General features: G+C 38.1%; 1 protein-coding gene across 3 annotated transcripts in view; it reads right to left on the bottom strand.

The window, feature by feature from the left end:
- Window positions 1-24,036, bottom strand: part of LOC145684233 (WD repeat-containing protein 48) — a 144,186-nt gene that overhangs the window by 5,548 nt on the left and 114,602 nt on the right. For 2 of the 3 annotated variants that reach the window (XM_081756331.1, XM_081756329.1), the window contains exons 9-11: window positions 16,738-16,840; window positions 7,197-7,359; window positions 1,596-1,802 (exon numbers count right to left, since the gene is read on the bottom strand). In XM_081756331.1, the coding sequence (XP_081612457.1) occupies window positions 1,596-1,802; window positions 7,197-7,359; window positions 16,738-16,840 (473 nt within the window). The remainder of the gene's footprint in view (window positions 1-1,595; window positions 1,803-7,196; window positions 7,360-16,737; window positions 16,841-24,036) is intronic. The other variant, XM_081756330.1, reaches the window with a different exon arrangement.

Raw genomic sequence — 24,036 nt, 5'->3', positions numbered from 1 at the left:
ATACGGTCTGGAATTATTAGCGTGGTATACGATATCCTTTCTGTTGACTATTTCTGATCGTTTTCTTTGAATTGCTAGATGTACTCACGCTAGTTGTCGACAGTACAGATCCGAGTCTACTGTTTTGCCTGGCGCCAGCAGCTTGTGATGCACGATACCTTTCCAATCGCATCAAACGCACAACATAAACTTCCAGCGTTGATTTTGGCACACTGTGGAACGTTTCCCCGATTCGACAAATTTTTTTCGTATATTGTTGTCCTAGGTTATCCACTTTTCATCACTTCATCAACCGTTTCAGAAGTGACTCGAGTTCGTTACGTTTCAGCAGAGATTTGCGGATGGAAATTCGATCGAGTAGATATTTTTGGGTCAGATTAAGTAGCATCCAAACGCTGGGATTCATTTTGTATCCAGCTTTCTCCAAATGGATTAACACTGTCTGGTGATTGAATGTTCAGGTCATTGGCGATGTCACTGCGGCTTACATGCAGGTCTTACTCTACTTTTGCCAAAATATCATTCATTTTTCCTGTAATTGGTCGTTTTCTGCGAGAAGCATCTAGGACATCGAAATTTCCAGAACGAAAACGACTTAACTACCTTTTGGATGTTACTTTTGACAACGTATCTTGCCTATAAACAGCACATATTTCTTGATGGCTCTGCGCAAAATATGCGTCTTTATCGAAGTAAATTTTATTTTATTTATTTATTTATTTTTTTTTGTGAAGTTCACTCGTTTTCACGGCACAATTCCTTACATTTGATTTTATGAATTTCAACCCCTCTTGCACACTACTAGCTCCGAGTGTCAGCTGTCAAATGGCGTTAGGTCCGACCCGCTGCGAACTTACACCATGAGATTTACGACATTAACCTTTAAACGCCTGGTGACGTAACCCTGCGTCATGGCTCTAAACCTTCATAGCTCAGCCCCTGATTAATGCACGAAGATAATTTCGGTATCAATGTGTTCGTGAAGGATGAAGCTTTCCAATATGTATTTTATGTATGTGGAGTGTGCTACGGCGGAGGGGAGGGAGGATAAAATTCGTGCTTTTTTTCATCAGTTTTTTGGGGATCATTCCCCTCCCCCTTGGGGTACAGTCATAAAAATTGGTATGCGAAACAATGAAGTAGTCCACTACACGCTAATACCCTCACGAAAGTAATTGTTGGTATGTGTGTGGAATAGGGGAGGTCCAAAGTTGACCAATTTTGAGTTGCCAGGGCCTCACAAATTCTATTTTTTCATATTTTTACGGATTTTTTCTCTTCCTTCATCATCATCATCATCATCTACGAATAAAGCGGAAATTGCACAAGTGTTACCTCGTTGGAATCTGTGGTCTGTAAGCTTTCCAACGATGTATGAATCATGATTATTTGATAATTACGGGGGTCACTAGAGCATCTAACGTGAGAGTCTACGATTTCGTTGAAATCCCCGGTCGGCGTTTAAAGGTTAATACAAGCTCGTGCACAAAAGATGTAATGCATATAGCTTAAAAATATATGTCTGCTGTCGTGGCTAAGACAGTAGAATGCAGAAACAACACGTTAGTAAAAGATATATGAAATGGAATACTCACTTCTTCAGGCTTTTCACTCCTGATGTAGCGTGTGGTAATAAGTAAAAAGGTATTTTTATGAACTTCGGTAAATTCTTCTCCACCACGATGTCCACTACCCATGGAGGAACAGTCTCGTTAAGAAGGACGCCTTCTGTGTCACCGCCAGCGTCACGAACCAGCAGCCGATACAGGGTTCTTCCACCAACCTCACTGTTAACACACAAACTAAGTCCACACATGATCAAAAACTTAACAAATGTATACACACATTCAAATATAAGCAAATTGTGCAAAGTTAAAGCATATTTATTTTGTACTGAAACGACATACAAAGGCAAAATTGGTTGGAAGAGAAGAAATTAAAATTGTACGTTTTGTAGTTTACATCAAAGCCACTAGAAGACCTAGTTGTGTAGTTAACAATGTAAATGGCGACTACGAAGATAGAGCTTGAGTATTGGGCAATGGAATTTGCATGGAACACGGTCTGTCGTAACAGTACAGAAAAGTTTTCGTACAAAATCTAGGAAACAAGCACCGCATAAGAACTGCATTTCACACTGGGTGTTTGTGCTACATGAAAAAGTCCTGGTCGATCAGAAACATTGAGGGAGAGGATAGACGTTTGCCTTGCTACCCATGGTGCCCATATCAAAAACTTACAATCTTCCTTTCTATTTTTCCGTTTATTTTTATGTCGTTTCAGTACAAAATAAATACGTTTCCGTTTTGCATAATTCTTTTTAAAAAATCCCTGTATATATATATATATAAAGAACAGAGGAATACAATAATCGAACACAAAAGCTATGTAAAATGAGTTACATAAAAATATTGGATTTTTAAGTTTGTATTTTTTTCATTGTCACGAGTAACTTGTTTAGTGTCCTTGAACTTTCAGGTCACTAAAGCTTCGTCATATGTTTGGACAAATCTTTGTTAGAGGTCAAGCGGTAGGTCTTGGCAACATTTCAGAAGTTCTCAAAATATCCTCATGGCTCCAAACTGACGCCCATATCTAATTTACCTATGGTTTAGTGTAACATTAAGGATTTCAAATTCGAATTCTTGGAAGTCAACTTGTCCTTAGATTTATTTATTTATTTATACTTATTTCTGGGCATTACAAGAATCCACGACTTAAGACCGTCACGTATGACGGAATGAAGCGGCCTAGGACCTGTGTTAGGTAGTATCCCAGCATTTACCTCTCCTTCACTCAAGACGGCTGGCCTGAGAAGGCTGTTACACTTTTCCAACCGAGTCCCCCCACCAAGAATCGACCCGGAACTGCTCACACCGAATTCGAGAGTTGGCGACTACGCTACAACTTGTTCTTAGAAAGTTCGGGCCAAAGTCACTATACATCAGGGTGGAAAAAATCACGATTTTTTAAAAAAAAATCATTTTTGTTGATTTTTGGATTAAATTGATATTTTTTACTTAAATCAAACCTTTCTTCTCGTATAATACAAATCGCGAAGTGAAGAAAAAAAAAAACAATAGAAATGAGTATTAAATGTTAATTATGCCATTTAAGTGAAAGTATTGGGGGTAAATTTTGAATTAATCCCCAATCGTTAACTTATTTTCATTCCAAATAATGTTTCTTAATAATTAAGGAAAAAGTACAGCAACGTTTATCAACATGACACTTCTTTTCACAAAAGTTATTGATATTTGGCAGGGGGCATATTTTTAAAAAATCGGAATTAGCTTGCGGCACGAAATACATATACAATACATAAATTTCATCTAAAGTTATAACATCTAAAAACAAGTTTCGGAGAGGGGATCGGACTCCTATAAATACGACCCTATTATGTGGGAACGAACAAATAGACGCGCACACAAAAGAATTTTCGTCTTAAATGTCCATGGTGATTTCCCTGTTGGAATAGTTAACGATTTAAAAACCTTATGTTATGAAGAGAAGAAAGTAGATTCAACGAACGGGATTTTCCCTAATCATCCTCTGCATGACAATCGTTTTCATACTGCTCCCAGCGGGAGCTCATGTGGTTCGGATTCCACGTTAATTAGTAGGTCCACGTCTCATATAGCCTCACTGCTGAAAGGGAAGCTAAACTAAAATCAACTCAACTCAACTCAACTTGTTTTCATATTGTGCTGTACATACATTTAAGTTTCAGTGTGTTATGATTATTATCTCTCATAATCGAAATAACAGAACAGAAACGGGATTTTACGTATTTTCACTTTAAATTAATTTATTTCGGAATTTGATTTAAATCAGACTGATTTAAATCAATCCATCCTGCTATAGCTACGTTACATAATCTTGCTGCCTTGGTCTGCTCAGATCACTTTTCGAACATTTGAGCTACTGAGCAAGAGATAAACCAAGAACAAAATTTATTATTATTCACTTTAGATGGCCTTTGTTTTAAAATATTTTATACATCATATGACCTTTGTACCAGTATATAATGATATTAATGGATATAACCAAGGCCAAATAGGTCATCATTCTTGTTAATAACAACATTATAAAAATTTGTATAACATGTGCAGTATAAGAGCAGTCACTCCACGGATTTAAACGCAGCCAGCGAATTTGGTTTAGCGGATGGAATGTCAGGAATCTGAACCAAAGTGGCTGTTGGAGTTAACATGAATGTCTACAGTATTTCCCGTTTCCTTTTTTTTTTTTTTTTTTAATCCAGTACACCCTCGTGAACTGGAAAAAAAAGTGGGTGTCACATATGACTGTATGGCGTGATATTTAACAGCCTGTAAATTATGTTGAAAAAGCAAAGTTGTCTTCAATATTCTAATAAAAAGAACGTCACAGAAATTAGTGGGTTATAACTAAAGAAAAAGTGAGTTTTCTGGGCGTTATTTCTCCCAGAATACATGTCGAAATCCACGCTTTTGTGTGTGTATATTGACTTCCACTCACCCCTTTCAGCAGCGTTTCCCAACCGGTGTGCCGTGAATAGGCCGCTGGTGTGCCGCGAGTAATCGAAACAAAATTATTAATTTTATAGCAATATTGCAAAACGTAGGGAAAACTGTATATTTGTATTTCACATTACTATGAACCTACAATTTTAAGTTTCATACCGGGTTACTGTTCTGTACATTCCTAACGTTGAAAAAAGTATTTGTTATAATTGTTATGACCATTATTGCTTCTTTATTGTTGCAGACTATTTCGTAACTTCAAAATTTAAAATATCATTCAATCCTTTCGACAAATTACCTACATTTGTGTTTTAAAAGTAAAAGAGATTTGTTTGTTTGTTCGTTATTTAGTGATCTTCCTTTTTAGTAAAAGGCTGGATACAGTTTTTAAAAAGAAAGCGTATTTTTAGAAACCAGAGTCCAATATTTCATTGCAATTGTTTTCTATTTTTAAATTAGAATGAAAAATAAGCATAATGATTTACCAAGTTGGAAAAAACAGTGAAAGAGCTTTCTTCTGTGTGAGGAGATCAATAATCACAGAAAAAATACCACTGTGTTTTATATTTACAAATAATAATATCTATAAGTGTGCCGCGAGAATCCAAGTAACACCTGTAGTGTGCCGCAAGGTGAAAAAGGTTGGGAAACGCTGCCTTACAGCTAACCCTTTCCTAAATCGATTCACAATATTTACACCTTCTTTTTTATACATTTGGTCAGCCGGTTCTCTGAGGAAGTCATTTAATGTAATGCTTACGACTGATTGATGCAAAATGAATTAAGATATTATATTATGAACACTATTTATTTTCTTTCTTGAACCAACTGGAGTTTCAATGGTTGGCCAGTTAGCCCTATCATCACCTAGAACCAGACGATAGGACTTACATTCTGAAGGGTCTCAAAGGAATTTTTTACATTTCTCCAGTATATTTTTAGTATTTCCAATTTTTCAAATATCAATAGATACTCTGTGAGCATAATAAGTTAATTAGATAATCTGAAGTGAGAAACAGAGCCACTCAACATGGATAGAGTGGGGATCAGTAAAGTACAATGGAAGGATGAAGACGACTTCTGGTCAGATAGGTATACAATTGTTAACTCGAAAACAGCAATGAATCAGGAGACACGATCACCAGTACGAAATGACTATATAGTAACCGATGGGATCACAGTAGTAAAATTAGCTTTCAAAACCAAGAGATACAACTATTGTGAAAATATGTGTGTCAACGACAGCGCACTTCGATAAATAAGTAAAGCAAGTACTTGAAGGGATTGGAAACGTGATGAAAGATGCAAAACGCGAAAATCTTATTGTGGTCGAGGTTGGAATGATATCATATGAGAAGTTTCACAAGGGAAAGCAGTAGGAAAACATGGACTCGAAAAGCATATTGAACAAGAAGAAAACTTGACCGAGCTCTGAAAATGAAATGAAAAGAAATCTTTGAAAATGAAATGAAATCTTTAGTTTTACGTCCCACGGTTATGCCGGTTAGGCTAAAGGAGACGGTGATGATAAGTGATGAATGAAATTGTGGAATGAAGAAAGTGGGAGGAAACGGGAGAACCACGAGAAAACCCACGCACACGGTGTTTGTCCACCACAAAGTTCACATGGCGGGGGCTGGGATCGAACCCGGGACCCCAAGCACCAGAGGTGAACGCTCTATCACTGAGCCACCGCGGCCCCTAAAGTAATCTTTTGAGTTTTACGTCCCACGATTATGCCGGTCAGGCTAAAGGAGACGGTGATGATGAAATAATGAATGAAATGGTGGGATGAAGAAAGTGAGAGGAAACGGGAGAACCCCGAGAAAACCCACGCACACGGTGTCTGTCCACCACAAAGTTCATTTGGCGCGAGCTGGGATCGAACCAAGGACCCCAAGCACCAGAGGTGACCGCTCTACCACTGAGCCACCGTTGATCAAGCTCTGGTCGAAGAACAAGTTATAGGTAACAAACACTCTATTCAACAAACATAAAGATAGGATTAATACTTAGAAAATGCCAATACATCTAGGTTATTTTTTTTTTAAATGCTCGTTTTAGCATTTTCATAAGGGATGGTGTTTGAGCAGGTGTATTGATCGTGACGGGGACGAACAGCCCCGATGCTGACGTCCTCACTAACTAACAATCGATCAATTCATTATATTTTTTGCCTGTAAAGTCATGTTAAAGCAACGTATATCCTGCAGTGAATGTAACAGCTAGGGATAGGAAAAAAAAAAGGTTTTTATAAAACATGAAACCGGTTTGTACAAAAACTGATATTAAAACTGAAACTTGTTTTGATAGAAAATCGGAAAGGTTTTCACAAAATCGGTTTTTGACAGTTATTGAAAACAGATTTCGTTTTAAAAAAAATGGTTTCGTCCTTCTTAAAAACGATTGATTTCGGAAGACTCCCAAAATTTCGTTATACTGCTATTTTACTATATCCCTGACCACGAGCCCGGGTTTCTCGCATTAAAAAAGGGAACGGTAACGACTTAACCACAAGGAAGCTCAGATGAATATACCGTTGCCCTGGTCTCCTTCCTTCCTAAGATTATTTTTTACTTTCAACCGTTAATGTTTCCGATGAAAAATGACCTTTCTGTATGTGGAACACTGCTAATTTATATCCGGTATTACATAAATAACATATTAAACATTTCAACGTCTTGAACTGACCTAAAAATGAGCGGCGTATGCCCAGGAACTGAAAAGTATTCATTGCCTCCTCGTGTCTGCGTAGGTCCTTGCTGATCGCCTTGACTTTCAGCATCTTCATCACCCTGAAGAGGCCGCCACCAGTTCTCCAACAGTGCTTGCAGGAGTAAATTACCATAGTTCACTGAAATAGGTAAAGAGATTAATAAATATTTTTTACATGACTACATAGCTCGTTGTTTTATACTACTGCGATGCTCATTACACTTCATGCCCCCTTACTTATCAAAATATAGGGTGCGGCAGAAATAGTTAGACGATGTTTTTTTTTTTTTTTTTTTTCAAATTAAATATTTTAATGACCTTTTATGAACAAAAGTTTTACATGTGCAGAATGTACACCTTGTCTCAAAAAGGTTGAGCGCATTCTTTATTGGTATTTTGAGGCAAAAATTTTCTAAGTCCAGCTTCGGGTATCTTCGGGAAAAAGTAAGCCAGGTTCGAACCTCCAAGCCAGCCTTTGCAAAAGGGTAAAAGTTTGCAGATGTGTTTTTCTTCTTTTAAATATAATAAGACTTGTTACCAAGTGTTTAAAAAAGCAACATTGATTGAAATACTAAATGATACAATATTTCGAAACGTTTTTATTAATGTGAGCACATGCTTGTTTGTCATTTAGCTCTCTATACGTAATGGAACATTTAAATACGTTAAAGAATCTTTCCATATGTAAAAGAATGCTCAAAATTAAGAAATAGAACATAATTATCGCCTGAGTACTAAAATAAAAGTCAAAGTAGAACAGAAACTGCGTTTGTAATGGATATGAATGTCATAATTATCATGAGATCCATTATACATCGCTAGAAGCTTAGTTCTAGAAGTCCTTGTGTTAGCTCATTGGTAAGCTGTCGGATTTCAAATCATATGGTTGAGAGTTCGATTCTCGTCTGGGCCAATACTTTTTTTTAAAATTATATTTTCCGCAATGCATGAAAAATTATATAAAATAATTACATTAAAATACATAAGTTGTTTATATATAACATAATAATTGCAGAACATAGTAATTATTATGTTTAAAATATAACATCTGAGATAATTTTCACAGTAGGTCGGTATTATATATGAGAATGTTAAATACAAGTTAGGAAAATCGTTTAATAGCAATAAATAAGTTATGTAGTGTATTTATTTGCAGCTATTTGTCATACAGATTTAACTTCTCAATATTCTCATTACAGTATGTTATTTATATTCGTGAAATACAGTATATTCCTACGGATATAGAAAGTGTATAAACAGAGTATCCAAAGTCGTATCCTGCTTCAAGACACATAACTTTTCCCGATCCCCTTAACGTCACGGGAAGAAACACAAATTCTCTTTAGAACGGAATGTCGTTACTTAGAGTCTCATTCGAATACGTTGAATATGCTTTTGTGTATTCATATCTCTCTCTCTCTCTCTCTCTCTCTCTCTCTCTATTTCGCTTTGTTTATGTGTGTGTGTGTGTTGCGGAATATCCCAAGTTGAATACAACATTTGCAAAGTATATGAGCATCATTGTCATCGAATACCAGAAATTGAAAGTCGTGTTTCTTCAGGTTGGGTTTGCGTGTTCATGTTAGTTCACTGGTAGAGTACGGACTTGCCACTGAAGAGGTCTTGAGTTCAAAGCCTACAGCTAATTATCATTCTTTTGTTAGTAGGATTGCACAGAAATCGGATACAAGGAGTGGTTTACTTCTAGAAATATTTTCAGAGGCGTTTAGGTAGCCCTGAAAAGGGCTTTTTTCGGGAGTTAAGGCGGGGACATTAATATTGTGTCCAAGACCCTTCTGAATTTATTACACGCCCCATTCTTCTGGGCATGGACTCTATTACATGGGTGACAAATCTATCTCCTTCCCCTACCTCTAGCCATGCTTCGGAAACAAGATGCCACAGGTCATCCTGAGTTCTTGGTGGATCTGCCTCAGGCCAACTTTCCCTTAGAGTACGCTTCACTTCTGCCCACATATTTTCCATGAGATTGAGGTCTGCTCCACGAGGCGGCCAGTCGATTAAATCAATCTCAGGGTGCCCTGCGAACCATTCATGAACCACACGGGAAGTATGTATTGGCGACTGGTATTGCTGGAACTGAATTACACCATCAGGCTGAAATACTCGTACAGATGGCACCATGATATTATTGATAATGTCTAAGTACTGAGCATTGTCCAGATGTCCTTCAATTCTATGAAGCTGTCCTGCTCCGCGACTGGAAATCCAACCCCAACATAAAATAGATACATGGCCACTGCGATTGCAAGCAGCCACATATCCATGGTCATATCGGGTGCCTCTCGGACGATACACAAAACGGCGTCCCTCCTTTGATGTTGTGTATATGGATTCATCTGAGAAAACTACGTTTTCCCAATTGAGACCCACATTCGCCTGTGCAAACGCGAGACGGTAAATTTTGTGGTCGTCTGAGAGTTTTTCCTTCACGGCAGCAACACGGCCACGTAACCCAGCATGACGAAGCCTTCGCAGAGCTGTATGCTTACTACCAGGAAAGAGAGAAGCTTCCCTTAGCTGTCCAGACATCCTTAGTGGGTCTAACCGGGCTTCGTTTACTAATCTCGCATCTTGGGCTTCGGTTGACACATGCGGACGACCAGGAGATCGTAAATTACCAGTCTGACCTGTAGCACCATATTTCCGAATCCATCGCCTTCCTGTAGAGGCCGGGACACCTACTCGCCTGCTAGCTGATGTTGCAGAATAACCTTCCAACTCCCATAAAGTAATTACTGCTGTACGTCTATCCATAGTTACCAATGTTCTGAGCTGTGAGAAGGAAGCAATAGGTAAAAGCTAGTACCTGACGTGTGATTGGTTACTTGCACGACACGCCTATTGTGGGGAACAGCGTTGCCAGATCTAGCATAATGATGCTAGATCTAGCATAATTTGCATGTCTCTAGCATCTAGCATCTTGCTTTTAGCATCCTGCCCAAATCTAGCACAATTTCAGCAAGTTATCAAAAAGCCGTAAAACCTGGAGATGAGAAAGAAGTTGGTCGTGGGAAGAAAAAGAACGGCAGAAATGTATCCTGTTCCATTGATTCATACACTCGGTAAACCATACAGGCAGTCTTATTTTCCGAAGTAAGTTCGGAACGGCTTTGGGCTTTTTTTTTGTGGCTCCACCCAGGGTTTTCTAATCCTTTAACTCCGAGGCATGGGCGGAGCTATGGGGGCCATTCTCCCCGCAACTTTTTGGCAACTTCACCATCTTTATTTCTGACTTCATGATCATATTTATTCCTGAAATGACAGCTCCGAGGCACGTGTTCTTCTGACTTCCCCACGGAAACGATCATAAAAAGCTTGGTTGTTGAAGGATAAATCATTGACGTCTTAATTTAGCCAATCAGACAAACCCCTACATCTTGAGTTCTAGGAGGTGATACCGTGAACCGTTTCAGATTTATTGCTTTCTGGTGGAGTACTATCCATGCGCAAAATTTGAGCATAATAGCCGACATGCATCTTCGGTGCCTCTTATCTTTAGTACAATTTTAACCAGAGATTGTGTGGGTCAATGAAAATTTGATCCACGACCCACCATGACCCACTATCACTCACCACCCAAATGACCCATTGGCCCACTCTGACCCATCAACCATCGTGATCCACTCTGACCCACCACCAACTATGAACCACTTTGAACCATTGCGACCAACTCCGACCCACAAAAACCCATCGACATCAACTCTGACCGATGACCCACGTCCTCCTCTCCATTGACTAAAGAGATTACACTTGTAATAAAACAAGACTGTGAAATTATCACTTATCGGAGTTTGAATTTCTACCGTCATTGGCTCAAGCACCTCTTTGTTACAATACTGGTGGATCTGACCTTTACGATATATAATGGCAAAGTGTTTCTCATTTTCCGAATTAAAATGAATTTAAATTTATCATATGTAATTATTTCTTTGTTGCCTTACAGACACATTCTGTAGAAAATAAGGTGAAATTTAAAAGTTTCGAATCAAGGAAAAGTAGACCAACGTAAAAAAAAAAAAAAAAAAAAAAAAAAGAAAATGCCCATGTAATTACGTTTAGAATACAAATTTTATGGCCATTTTCTCTAACTTTATGGCTTGATTGCCTTATGCTCGGAACGCTCCATATATTAAACACCAGCTTCAGCAATTATAAATAGAAAGCAGTGGGTATAAAATTCAAAAAGAACTTTAGTTTGCATTACTCAATTTTTTTCTCAACTAATATCAATCGTTTTCGATTATTTTTACAAATCAACCCACTACCAATTTCCAATATATAGAAAATGCACCCCCGTCCCCCCGCTCATAAAAGACAATTTTAAAAAATGCCAGGGCATATTCTCTTTATTTTTAATAAAGAGTTATATGCTGAATTTCAGCTCTCAGTTGAATGGCTTGTGAGATACTAACTTTTTCGCAAAAATTCGGACTTCTACTTCCCCTAAGGATATGTATTATAATGAAAGTGACACGCGTATGATAACTTCCCAGTTGGGATTGGAGCCTGATTATATACCAAACGTCAATTCATTTGACTTTGCAATTTGACCGTGATGATTACGCAGACATAGTTACTTTCAATTTTTTATGATACATATCCTTATTTCATATGTTACAGATGATTCAAAAATATTTTTTCAAGCAGTTAGCTCCTCTAGAATCTCACAGGCTGCATCCCAAAATCCAACTCCTACTATCCTATGACAATCCAAAAGTGACTGAACTTTTTTTATTAGGAACAAATGACAAAAGAAAAATGGAGATCTTGAAAGTAAAATGTAGAAAAGATCGGTGCCCCCAATAACTACATATTTCTCCGCCCCTTCATTCCGAACTTAAAAATAAAACTTAATTCGAATATGGTTAATTAGTGAATTTATTACAGCTAAATTCCACTCACTACATGCTACAGCTACAACTATGTAACAAAAAATAACAACTGTGAAACATGTTCTGAATTACTATTACATTTCTTACGCTATTATTAAACATATTAGAATAGTAAAAGAGGATTGTTCCTGAAATAGTATATTTGCTCATGATTTTTAACTTTTTCATACGGAAAAAAATTAAAATATTATTCAAGTTTTAAAATTTGCACTCTGCAAATATGTTGCCCTCTAGGCAATGGGACTAATGTGGACTAATGGGAAATGCTGCACTGTTAGCGGCGCTGAAAACTTACGATTCGATTCTAATATCGGTTGATTTCGATATCTTTATGTCGCTACGTAACCACCCTGGGTGCTAATGGAAGCTTAATTGCACTTGAATTGAAAGTAGAGCTATTCACCTAAGCGACCACGAAACTATGGATTCGATACTAATATCGACCCGTTTCTAGCATTTTTGATATGTATCCCGACAGTACTCTTTTTCCAGACTGTAAGAAATATAGTTAAAATTGCTCTAGATATATCAGAATTATGTTGAAACACACACATAAATCCACTTTTATATTCTGTATAAATAGAGAGTGAGCGAGCGAGGGAGCGAGAGAGGGCGACTCAAGGCATCACTACTTCCACATTGCAAAAGCATATATCAGGAATTGAATTGAAAATCTATGTAAAGACTTTCTGCTGTGGCATGCTTCATAAGGACAATTCCAGTCTGCTCACGTGACCTTTGGGGTTCATGAATTTTTTTGCGAGCGTTCCGACTTTGGATTCTCTGTTTATACCCTCTGTTTATGCATCGAATAACTTTTCAAGAACATAAATGACATTCTGCATTATGAATGTTGAGAATTACTCTCTATATGCCAAATAGCTGCAGATAAATACACTACATGATTTATTTATTGCTATTGAACGAGTTTCTTAACTTGTATTTACATCCTCATATATAATACCGACCTACTGTGAAAATTATCTCAGATGTTATATTTTAAACATAATAATTACTATGTTCTGCAATGATTAAGTTATATATAAACAACTTATGTATTTTAATGTAATTATTTTATATAATTTTTCATGCATTGCGGAAAATATAATTTAAAAAAAAAAGTATTGACCCAGAGAGGGATCGAACTCACAACCTTATGATTTGAAATCCGACAGCTTACCAATGAGCTAACACAAGAACTTCCAGAACTAAGCTTCTAGCGTTGTATAACGAATCTCAAGATAATTATGACATTCATATCCATTACAAACGCTGTTTCTGTTCTACTTTGACTTTTATTTTAGTACTCAGGCGATAATTATGTTCTATTTCTTAATTTTGAGCATTCTTTTACATATGGAAAGATTCTTTAACGTATTTAAATGTTCCATTACGTATGGAGAGCTAAATGATAAGCAAGCATATGGTGACATTAATAAAAGGTTTCGAAATATTGTATCATTAAGTATTTCAATCAATGTTGCTTTCTTAAACACTTGGTAACAAGTCTTATTATATTTAAAAGAAGAAAAACACATCTGCAAACTTTTTCCCGATTGCAAAGGCTGGCTTGGAGGTTCGAACCTGGCTTACTTTTTCCCGAAGATACCCGAAGCTGGACTTAGAAAATTTTTGCCTCAAAACACCAATAAAGAATGCGCTCAACCTTTTTGAGACAAGGTGTACATACAAAAGCATTACATATGGTAACTATGTCTTGAAAATTATGTCAGTTAGGTGTGCACCATGGTTATTCAAACAGATCTCTGCACGTCGCCTCACAGCACTCACAGCTCGTTGAACCATGTCCAGCGGGGTTTGGTGGATTGCATGTTGAATGGATTCACACAAATCCTGTAATGTTGCAGGTTTTGTTGCATACACTTGTTGCTTCAAGTAACCCCATAGGAAGAAGTCACATGTCAATAGGTCGGGCGAGCATGCAGTCCTGGAAACATCCTCCCAAGAATGTTGATCGATGCAATTGCTCTGTGTGACGTGGCTCCGTCTTGTTGGAACCACATCTGTCTAAGGCGACGCCGTCGCAGTTCTGGGAGTAAAAAGTTTTCGAGCGTGTCCACATATCGAGCACACGTGACAGTTACAGTGTTACCATCCTCGTCGTTGAAAAAGTATGGTCCAATAATCCCATTAAAATAAACACCACATCATACTGTTACTTTAGGGCTATGAAGGGGCGCTTCATGCAACAACCTTGGATTTCTGGGTGCCCAGTAACGGAAATTCTGCTTATTTACACACCCATCAATGTGAAAATGAGCCTCGTCGGACATGATTAACCTCTGTAGAAAGTTTTGGTTCTCATTAATCATTTGCAACAGCGTATTGCAGAATTGTACGCGAGCATTAAAATCCTCAGGGAGCAACTTGTAAATCATCTGAATTTTGAATGGGTGGAAGTGTAGGTCCTGGTGTAATATTCGCCGCACACTCCTATCTGACATGCCAAGTGACACAGCATGCCAACGAGCTGAACGCCTTGGACTTCTAATTAATGGTTCTCGAACCCTCTCTATGTTTCCTGGTGTTCTCACTGAACGTCGACGACCTTGGGATTTCTTTGATCTTGCAGAAGCCGAAGCTCGGAACTTTTTCACCCAATTAAGAATAGTTTGTCGTGTTGGTACTTGTCCAATTCTGCCAATGTTAAAATGACTCCGAAACTTAAGCTGCGTAATTGTTGCCGAGTCTTTGTTCTTGAAGAAACACTCCACTGCGAAAGCGCGATGTTCATCCGACCAACGCTCCATGGCTACTGACGGAAGGCTTACGTAATTCTTCCAATACTGCGCATGTGCACCGAACAGTCGAACAAACCTACATGCATACACAATGCTTTGAACCACTTTACAAAACAAAACAACAATGAGCACGTTATCTATCGGGTTACGTTTTCTATGTTTATTTTACATCGTGTAACTATTTCTACCGCACCCTTTACATCAGTGTCTTAAAATTAGAATCTATACATACAAACAATAAAAAAAATATTTACAGAGCTTCGAGCTCCTGGGTGGCTAAGCGGTTATAGTATGCGTCTTTGGCGTGGGAGACCCGGGTTCTATTCCCGGCGGAAGCACATGTGGTTCGGATTCCACATTAATCAGTAAGTCCCGTCTCAAATAACCTTGCTGCTGAAAGGGACGTTAAATTCAAAATTAACTCAACTCATTCAGAGAGCTTTGAAATGTGGTGTTGGGGGAGGAAGGTGGAAAAGATAAAATGAACAGGGAGAGTAACAAACGAAAATGTCTTAAAACGGATAGGAGAAGAGCCCCCCTTTTAACCAGCATCCTTCGTAGGAAGACCAATCGGATGGACACATTTTGCGAAGAAATTGTCTTCTTCATACCGCCCTGGAAGGAAAGATGGAATGACGGCGAGAAGTAGGAAGAACACGATGATCGATGATTTGACAAAAAGAAGAAAATATCGGAAGCTAAAAGAGGAAGTTGAAGGTGAAGAAACGTAGAAGAAACATATAAAGAACTAAACCTAAAAAACACCTCATTAGTCCCAAGATCTGTCAAAAGGCGGAATACTTAATAATAATACGCACAAAATTAAATCAATGTTAAATTTTCACGACAAAGTGGCTGAACCATTTCAAATTTAGTTCTGAACTTAGAATTTGGCTCGAGATGTGTTTTTTATCACATGATAAATCAACTATCCACAAACTGAGATAATTGAGCATGAAAGTGTCCACTATATTGCAGTGGAATCAATTTTTCGTTACTGTCGGTCACTCTGCATGCTCATTGATTTTAATTTCCATAGAACTCGCACCAAGATGATGAGAAATAACCATTCTTTCTAAATTGTTCGTTGTTGCGTTATTTACTTATTATTTATAATTCTTTTTATTATTATTGTATCTTATTTGTTTATTTCTAAGCAGTTTGATTTATCATTAAAAAAAAAACTCCCTTATAGATTTACTCTATTCGTGTGTTCATCCGGAACACAAAATCAGAACTACTTCATGTTGTCTACCACGAACTCGCATTTCCGAGGATCGTATCAGGACCTCTTGAACCAAAGTGAGCGCTCTACTACTGAGTCACAATTAGGGATGGCCAGAACCGGTTTCTGGTGGAACCGATTATCGGCTCTGAACGGATCCGGTTCTAGAAGATCCGGTTCCGGAATCGGTTTTTCGGATCCAGGTCTGGAACCGGTTCTGAAAACCGATCTTCAAGAACCGTTTGCCGGAACCGGGACTTTGTGGCCATCCCTAGTCACAATGCCCTCCAAGAATGTAAGTTGTAAGGTAAAATCTTTTATACCTCGTTAGATATTGCTCATAAAATTATATAAAGTAAATTGTATAAAATTAGAGACTAAAAACACTTCATATAATGTAAAAGGACTGAGTGGCTCAGCAATTTGATATAACATTTTGGTAGTCCTATACTGAAATTAATAACAGTACAGACGTTAGAACAGCGTGTCGAATCGAGAACTTACGAATATGGGGTTAAATGTATTAACTGATACGATATTCTGATAGTTAAAGAAATGATATTACGAGACAAAGAGAGATAGATTATCAGAAACGTATTAACATTTGAACTAACCTTTTTGATCAACCGTATCATTAGGTGCAAGACCAGCTTCTCTTGCCGATACCCATGCGGAGAAACAATCGTTTTCTTCCTGGCCAAGATGGATAGTTAACATCTGAAATGAAGAGATAGGCATCGTGAATATAAACTACTTCAATCAGTTGAAACGTCAATAGCCTTCTTTTATCACAAGGAATCCTTGTAATACAAATATCAAGTTTCTACAATGAAATTTCATGTTCATTTTTTAAATAAATTTATTCAAAGGATAAAACTGTATAGCAAAATTAAACTTTGTTCTGCATCTTTCAAAAGATCACGGAAAAACCTACTATATTCTGCTCACGACTTAAGACTGTTTCCAGAGGCTTGAATACAGAGTTGAGAAAAAGATTGGTAAAATATTTCATGTGGAGTATTGTACTGTATGGATCAGAAACATTGACATTACGCAAAATTGATGAAAAACCACTGAGAAGCTTTCGAGATGTGGGTGTGGAGAAGAATGGACAGAATTAACTGGGTAGAGCGAAAAACAAACGAGAGGGTGTTAGAAGTGGTGGGGGAGTAAAGAACAATTGTAGATATTAAGAGGAGGGAGAGAAACTGGTTGAGACACTCGCTAAGAAGGAAAAATGAAAATGAAATCTTTAAGTTTTACGTCCCACGATTATGCCGGTGGGGCTAAAGGAGACGGTGATGATGAGAGATGAGTGAAATGGTGGAATAAAGAAAGTGGGAGGAAACGGGAGAACCCCGAGAAAACCCACGATCACGGTGTTTGTCCACCACAAAGTCCACACGGCGCGAGCTGGGATCGAACCAGGGACCCCAAGCACCGGAGGTGAACGCTCTACCACTGAGCCACCGCGCCCCCTCGTTAAAAAGGAATTGTATCATGAGAGACGTCCCAGAGAGTATTGGGGCAAGGAAGGGGGAGTAGACTACAATTAATGGACGATATCAAAATAGAAAACCGCACGTGAAGACAAAGAGGTTAGTGGAAGACCGTGAAGCATGGAAGCTTCTCAGCTGCGACAAGTGCCCTGCCAATAATGGTAGAATTAAAGATGTCATAGAAGTATGTAGATTATAATTAACACCCATAAAACAAGGAACAATATGTGGTAGAAGTCTGCACAAGAGACTCATGTCAATGCCAATAAAAATAATCCAATCTCACTTGCTTCTCACGACCCAGTCAATGTCAATCTAACTTGTCAATTTTGCAGTATCAACTTAAAGGCAATTTTCAGAACAATCTCGCCAATACCAGAACAAAACTATCCAACAACGGGTATTACATATTGTCCACGAAGCCTGTATCACGATTTAAGTTCAACAAGTATAAGTTTTCCTACTGAGAAAAATATTCATTTTTGAAAGGTCTTTTTAGGCAAATCTTTATTAAAGTAGTTTTTGTGAAAATCTCGGTAAGACCAAACATCAAATTTGATGACCCACAACTTGTGAACCAAAAGCTGCTCCCACATCATACTAGTTCCCACATCACATACGAAATTTTTACAGTATTTTATCAACATCAATTGACAACTTTATCGCACTATTGCGTTTTCGATATATATAAAAAAAGTGATTTTTCGCTTCGCCCTAATATATAACGTCCCTGATTTTTAAGAGAAAAATCAAATGAAGAACGAAAAAAGAAATCTCCGGGAAAATCCACACATACGGTATTTGTTCACCTCAAAAGTTGACTTAGTGAAAGCAGAGATTACTATCTGTTATTACATATTACACCATATGTATTTTTACTTTAGATTTTATGCGTAATTTGTATGCATATCCTTCAGACTAAACGCATGTTCATTTTCCTGTTAACATTATGAACAGAAAAAAAGTTTCTTTTTTATATCAAGATAATACCAAAAGTAAGGTCTTTAAAGCGTTGGGATCACAGGAAAACTGTTCGTGCGGCCGTTGGCAACACTGTTATGTTTGTTCCCGTCTTCCCAAACAAGCTTGCGCAAACTTCGCTGGGATGAACTTATAAAAAAATTCGTATGATATAAAAACAACCAGATATTTCTTCTATTTATCGTATGCTATATTGTTTAGATCATTTTAAGAAAAAATGCTATTTTTTTTCTTTTAAGTTAACGTCCCATGTTTATGCTTCGAGGCTAAAGGAGATAGTGATAATGGTGGAATTCATTATGGGAGGAATGGAAGGAAACGAGAAAACCCAGGGAAAACCAACACATACGGTGTTTGTTCACCTCAAAGTTCACTTGGTGGGAGCTAAGATTAATATTTGTTATTACATGTTACAACACATATACTTTACTTATAATCTCATACGTAATTTGTATGTATATCCTTCAGACTAAACGAATGTTCAGTCTTGGCTCGTTTGTAACCTAGCTCCTGCTTGTCGCTACCGCCAATTGCGGAGTTCGCGTAGTTATTATATTTTTCAACGCAAAAGGCGTGCACGGATGTCAAAAATGCCTGCAAGTGGCGTACGGAGTTTGCAGCTAGCCGCACTGAAATTCACGACGAAGAAAGAAGCGGATGACCGTCTATTTTTGACGAAACAGTCCCGATGACTAAGAAAACCATACGTGACGATCAGTGGATCATTCTGGATGATCTCTGCATTTTGATTCCTGAGGTTTTCTGAAGCACTATTCATATGATTTTGACGAAAATGTTGCAATATCGGAAAGTGTGAGAAAAATGGATCCTGCGAATGCTCACAGATCAAACGGCAGCTGAGTTGATTGAGTTTAACGTCCTGTTCAGCAGCGAGGCTATATGAGACGTGGACCTACTGATTAACGTGGAATCCGAACCACATGAGCTCCCACCGGGAATCGAACCCGGGTCTCCCACGCCAAAAGCATGTACGCTAACCGCTTAGCCATGGAGGAGCTCGATCAAACGACAGCATTTGCTGCTATGCACACGAAAGGACAAATTTTGGGATTTGATTGTTACAGGTGACGAGACTTGGGCGTTCCACTCCACACTTAAGACAAATGAACAATCATTTAAGTAGTAGTATTCCTCTCTACCCAAGCCGCGAAAATTTAAACAAATATAGTCTGCCAGTAAAGTCATGCCAACTGTGTTTCGCGATCGAAAGGGGGCATTGTTGGTCGACTTCATGGTTTCTGGGACCACAATAAACACTGACAGGTACTGTGACACTGAAAAACCCAGACGGGCGATTCAAAACCAGAGGAGAGAGATGTTGAGTAAAGGCGTATGCAATTCTCCACGACAACACTCGCCCCCACATCGTCAGGCAAACTGACACACTCCTGCAACAGTTTAGTTGGGACATCAGCATCCACCCACCGTATACTCCAGACCTAGTATCAAGCGACTACCATCTGTTTCCTTCGTTCAAATTAATTTGGCCGGAAAGCGCTTCAGCAAAACAACAACGAAAGGAAAGATGAGATTCAACGCTTCCTTAAACACATGGCGACGAACTGGTACAGTCAGCGACGGAAGTTCTTTCCTTTTGGTAAATTGTATTTGGTCTAGGAATTAATTCGTGCGGTTGGTACGCACACATTGAATCTGTAGTACAAACACAAAATACATAAATACCTTAAGAAAAATATTGTCCATCGCTAGCCACCACTTTCGCCCATCTGTCAGGCAATGTACGGATTCCGTGGCGAAAGAAGTCCTCATCCTCGGAAGCGATCCAGTCAGAGACCCATGTTTCGATATCTTCTGAAGAAGTAAACCGCTGTCCAATCAAATCGTTGTTCATGCAATCGAACAAGTAGTAGTCCGAAGGAGCAACGTCTGGTGAATACGGCGGGTGGGGTAAAACTTCCCATCCGACATTTTCTAAATAGGTTTTGACCGGTTTTGCGACATGTGGGCGAGCGTTATCATGTTGAACAATAAGTTTATCATGTCTGTTCTCCCATTCTGGTCGTGTTCTGGCCAGAGCTTGCTTCAAACGCATTAATTGTCGTCGATAACGTTCTCCATTCATAGTTTCACCCGGTTGCAGCAGCTCATAGTACACCACACCTTTCATATCCCACCATATGCACAGCATAACCTTTGCACAGTGAATATCTCGTTTTGGTTGTGATGGACCTGGTTCACCTGGTTTCACCCAGGCCTTTTTTCGTTTAGGGTTCTCGTAATGGATCCACTTCATATCACCCGTAATAATTCGATGCAGAAACCCCTTTCTGCTCTGTCGTTGAAGCAGCAATTCGCAAATGGTTTTTCGTCTTTCAACGTCTCTGTCTTTCAATTCATGTGGAACCCAATGTGACATCTTTTGAATCATTCCCATGGCTTTCAAGCGTTTGGAGACTGTTGTTTGATCAACGCCTAATGCTGCTGCAAGTTGTTCCTGCGTTTGACACGAATCCTGCTCGAGCAATGCTGTCAATTCTTCGTCTTGAAATTTTTTTGGCTGTCCAGCTCGCTCTTGGTCTGCCAAGCCGAAATCACCACTTCTAAACCGTGCAAACCACTTCTGACACGTTCGCTCAGCTAGAGCATGGTCACCATACACTTCCACCAAAATACGATGACTTTCAGTCGCACTTTTCTGCATGTTAAAGTAATGCAGCAGGACACCCCGCAAAAACACTTTATCAGGCACAAATTGCGCCATGTTCACTTAACTACAAACTGGTGTTGTTGACGCTTTAATCCACTGCCCTATACTACGAACGATACGCGATGACAGGGGTTTGCAACACATGTGTGGATACACGGAACTGTGGGACGCTCCGTTCGTTGCGCCATCTCTTGTCCACCCGCACGAATTAATTCCTAGACCAAATACTTTGGGAATAACGGTGGTATGGCTGGAACATTAAGAAAATTATGTACTCATTATAATTTACCGAAAACTGCACTCAAATTGTCCTTCCATAAGTTATTTACGAAACTAATTTATGAAACGGAAATAACTTTTGTTTCTGACTGTAGCAGCATCACTTGTATGACATGAGCATACAAAAACTGCCACAATATTTACAAAAATGCGTCGAGCGAAATGGCGATTATGTACAAAAATTGATCAATGTACAAGCTTTAAAATAATGTACACTCATGTCCAAAATGATTGTCGCATATCTATAACTGTCTTCTCGTAAGAATATAATTTGATAATGATGTTGCAGGGCACTTTTAATACTGATACTATGTGTATAATCGGGAAATGTATATTTGTGGTAAATTTCATAGGAAAAGTATTATAAATACGAAAATTAGAATGAGTAAAACAAAATGTCGCCAAATGGACAAGAAAGTCTTATTTTCGTTTTATTGTTCATATTTACTGCTCTTTTGACATGAAAATTGCCACACACATGTCTTTACCGATTATACACATACTAACATCATAAGAAGTACCGGGCGAATTCATTATCAAATTATATTGCTACAACATATTTATAGACATGCGAGAATAATTATGGACATGAGTGTACATATTATCGAATTATTGAAAATAGAAGTTCCTTTGTATCTCTATTTAAAAAAAAGATGATCTTACTTTTGAGGTTACTCTCGTATACGGATTTGATTTCGAGTGTTAAATTGTAATGACTTAAAACTTACATGTATGTAAATTTTGAGTGTATAACTTAAATAGTTAAAATTAAAATAAAATCTCTATGCATGTTTCATACATAGTACAGTAGAAAGTTACACAAATTAGGATTTCGCAAGCTACCAAACATCCAATCAAAGAGGACTAATGAATCACAATCTGTAAGCTAAGATTTGTTGTTTTTACAGGATGTTTCGGTAATAACATTTGTTCACAGATTATCTATCTACTAAAATGCTACAATTGCAATTAAAAGCGTCCGAGCTCCAACCTATAACTTTGGCTTTCAAATCTTTCATATACGGTTATGTGTGATTTCACGTTTAACAGAGACAAACATTTTGAGTATTTGTACTTTAAATAGTCTAAATTAGTTAACTATATCTTTTTCACAAAGTTTATGATATAAAATTATTATTCAAAGCCTTTGTATTTTAATAAGCCTTCTCTAAAACCAATGCATGTGAATTGTGCTTCCATCTTCCGAGTTCTTTTAAACTATGTTTATATGTTTGTGGTCAATCTTTTCGACAATGAGATCTCGGAAACTACAGGCTCTAGAAAGATGACGTTTTCACTGATCGATTGCAAACTTTGCGTAGATTGTCCAGTTCTAATTGAATATTTTAAAAAACATGGCCATTATTTCTTTATTACAGTTTTACGGGTACATTGGATGTGTTGAAATTTAAAAAAAAAAAAGCTAAAGCATCATATCCTACCCCTTATACATTCCAACACCACATAATTGTATATAGGGGTTGCATTTTTCTCAGGCGTTTTCTTGGCCAAATTATAATGAAAAACGGATAACCATTTCTCCAGTCTAAGTTGAATCTTTATTGTTTGGAGTGTTTTGCCGAATGAACACCATATATCACTGACATTATAATTGATTGTTTGTGTAATGTATTAGCTTATTTTAAAATATATAAAACGATAATAATGCCTGTTGTTCTGTATGGTTGCGAAACATGGTCGCTTACTCGAAAGGAAGAACATACATTGAAAGTGAGAACAAGATCCTGAGACGAATATTCGGACCCAAGAGAAACGGGAATAGGGAATGGCGGAAACTTCATAACGAGGAACTTCGTAATTTATACGGTTTACCCAACATTGTTAGGGTCATCAAATCCAGGAGGCTCAGGTGGGCAGGTTATGTAGCCAGGATGGAAGAAAGAAGGAACGCTTTCGAAATCTTAACTGGAAGACCAGCCGGAAAACGACCATTAGGAAGACCTTGGTGCAGATGGGAGGACAATATTAAGGTGGATCTCGCAGAAATGGGAATACAAAGTAGAAACTGGATTCAATTGGTTAAGGATAGACGTCAGTGGAGAGTTTCTGTAAACGCGGCATTGAACCTCCGGGTTCCATAGGCCATAGAGTTAGTTAGTTAATGTATTTGCTTACTACATACTGCATGCAAGAAGAAAGAAAACACTGATCATACATGAATTAAAAACTCCAACCGGAAGTAGGATCAAATCTTGCAAACGGTTCGAGATATTGAAAAAGTAATCGAAAAAAAAATCTCCCCTTTACGGCATCTCTTGCCGACTTTTGTCAAGACGTCTTTCACTTGTGTCTGCAAAGGGACATGTACAGATGTGAGGAATAACAAGGAGATTCATGCTCATATGTGAATGATGAGCTGTGTAGAGAGCGCAGGTTCAGCTAGTCTATTTATTAAAATGCTAGGTTTATGTGTGTCTCCAATCCTTTCGACAAAGAGATCTCGA

The sequence above is a fragment of the Thermobia domestica genome, chromosome 4, assembly GCF_964235325.1.
Source record: "Thermobia domestica chromosome 4, izTheDome1.hap1.1, whole genome shotgun sequence".
NCBI classification, from domain to species: Eukaryota; Metazoa; Arthropoda; class Insecta; order Zygentoma; family Lepismatidae; genus Thermobia; species Thermobia domestica.
Note: the sequence above shows the minus strand (reverse complement) of the source record. Positions and strands in the feature narration are given on the sequence as shown.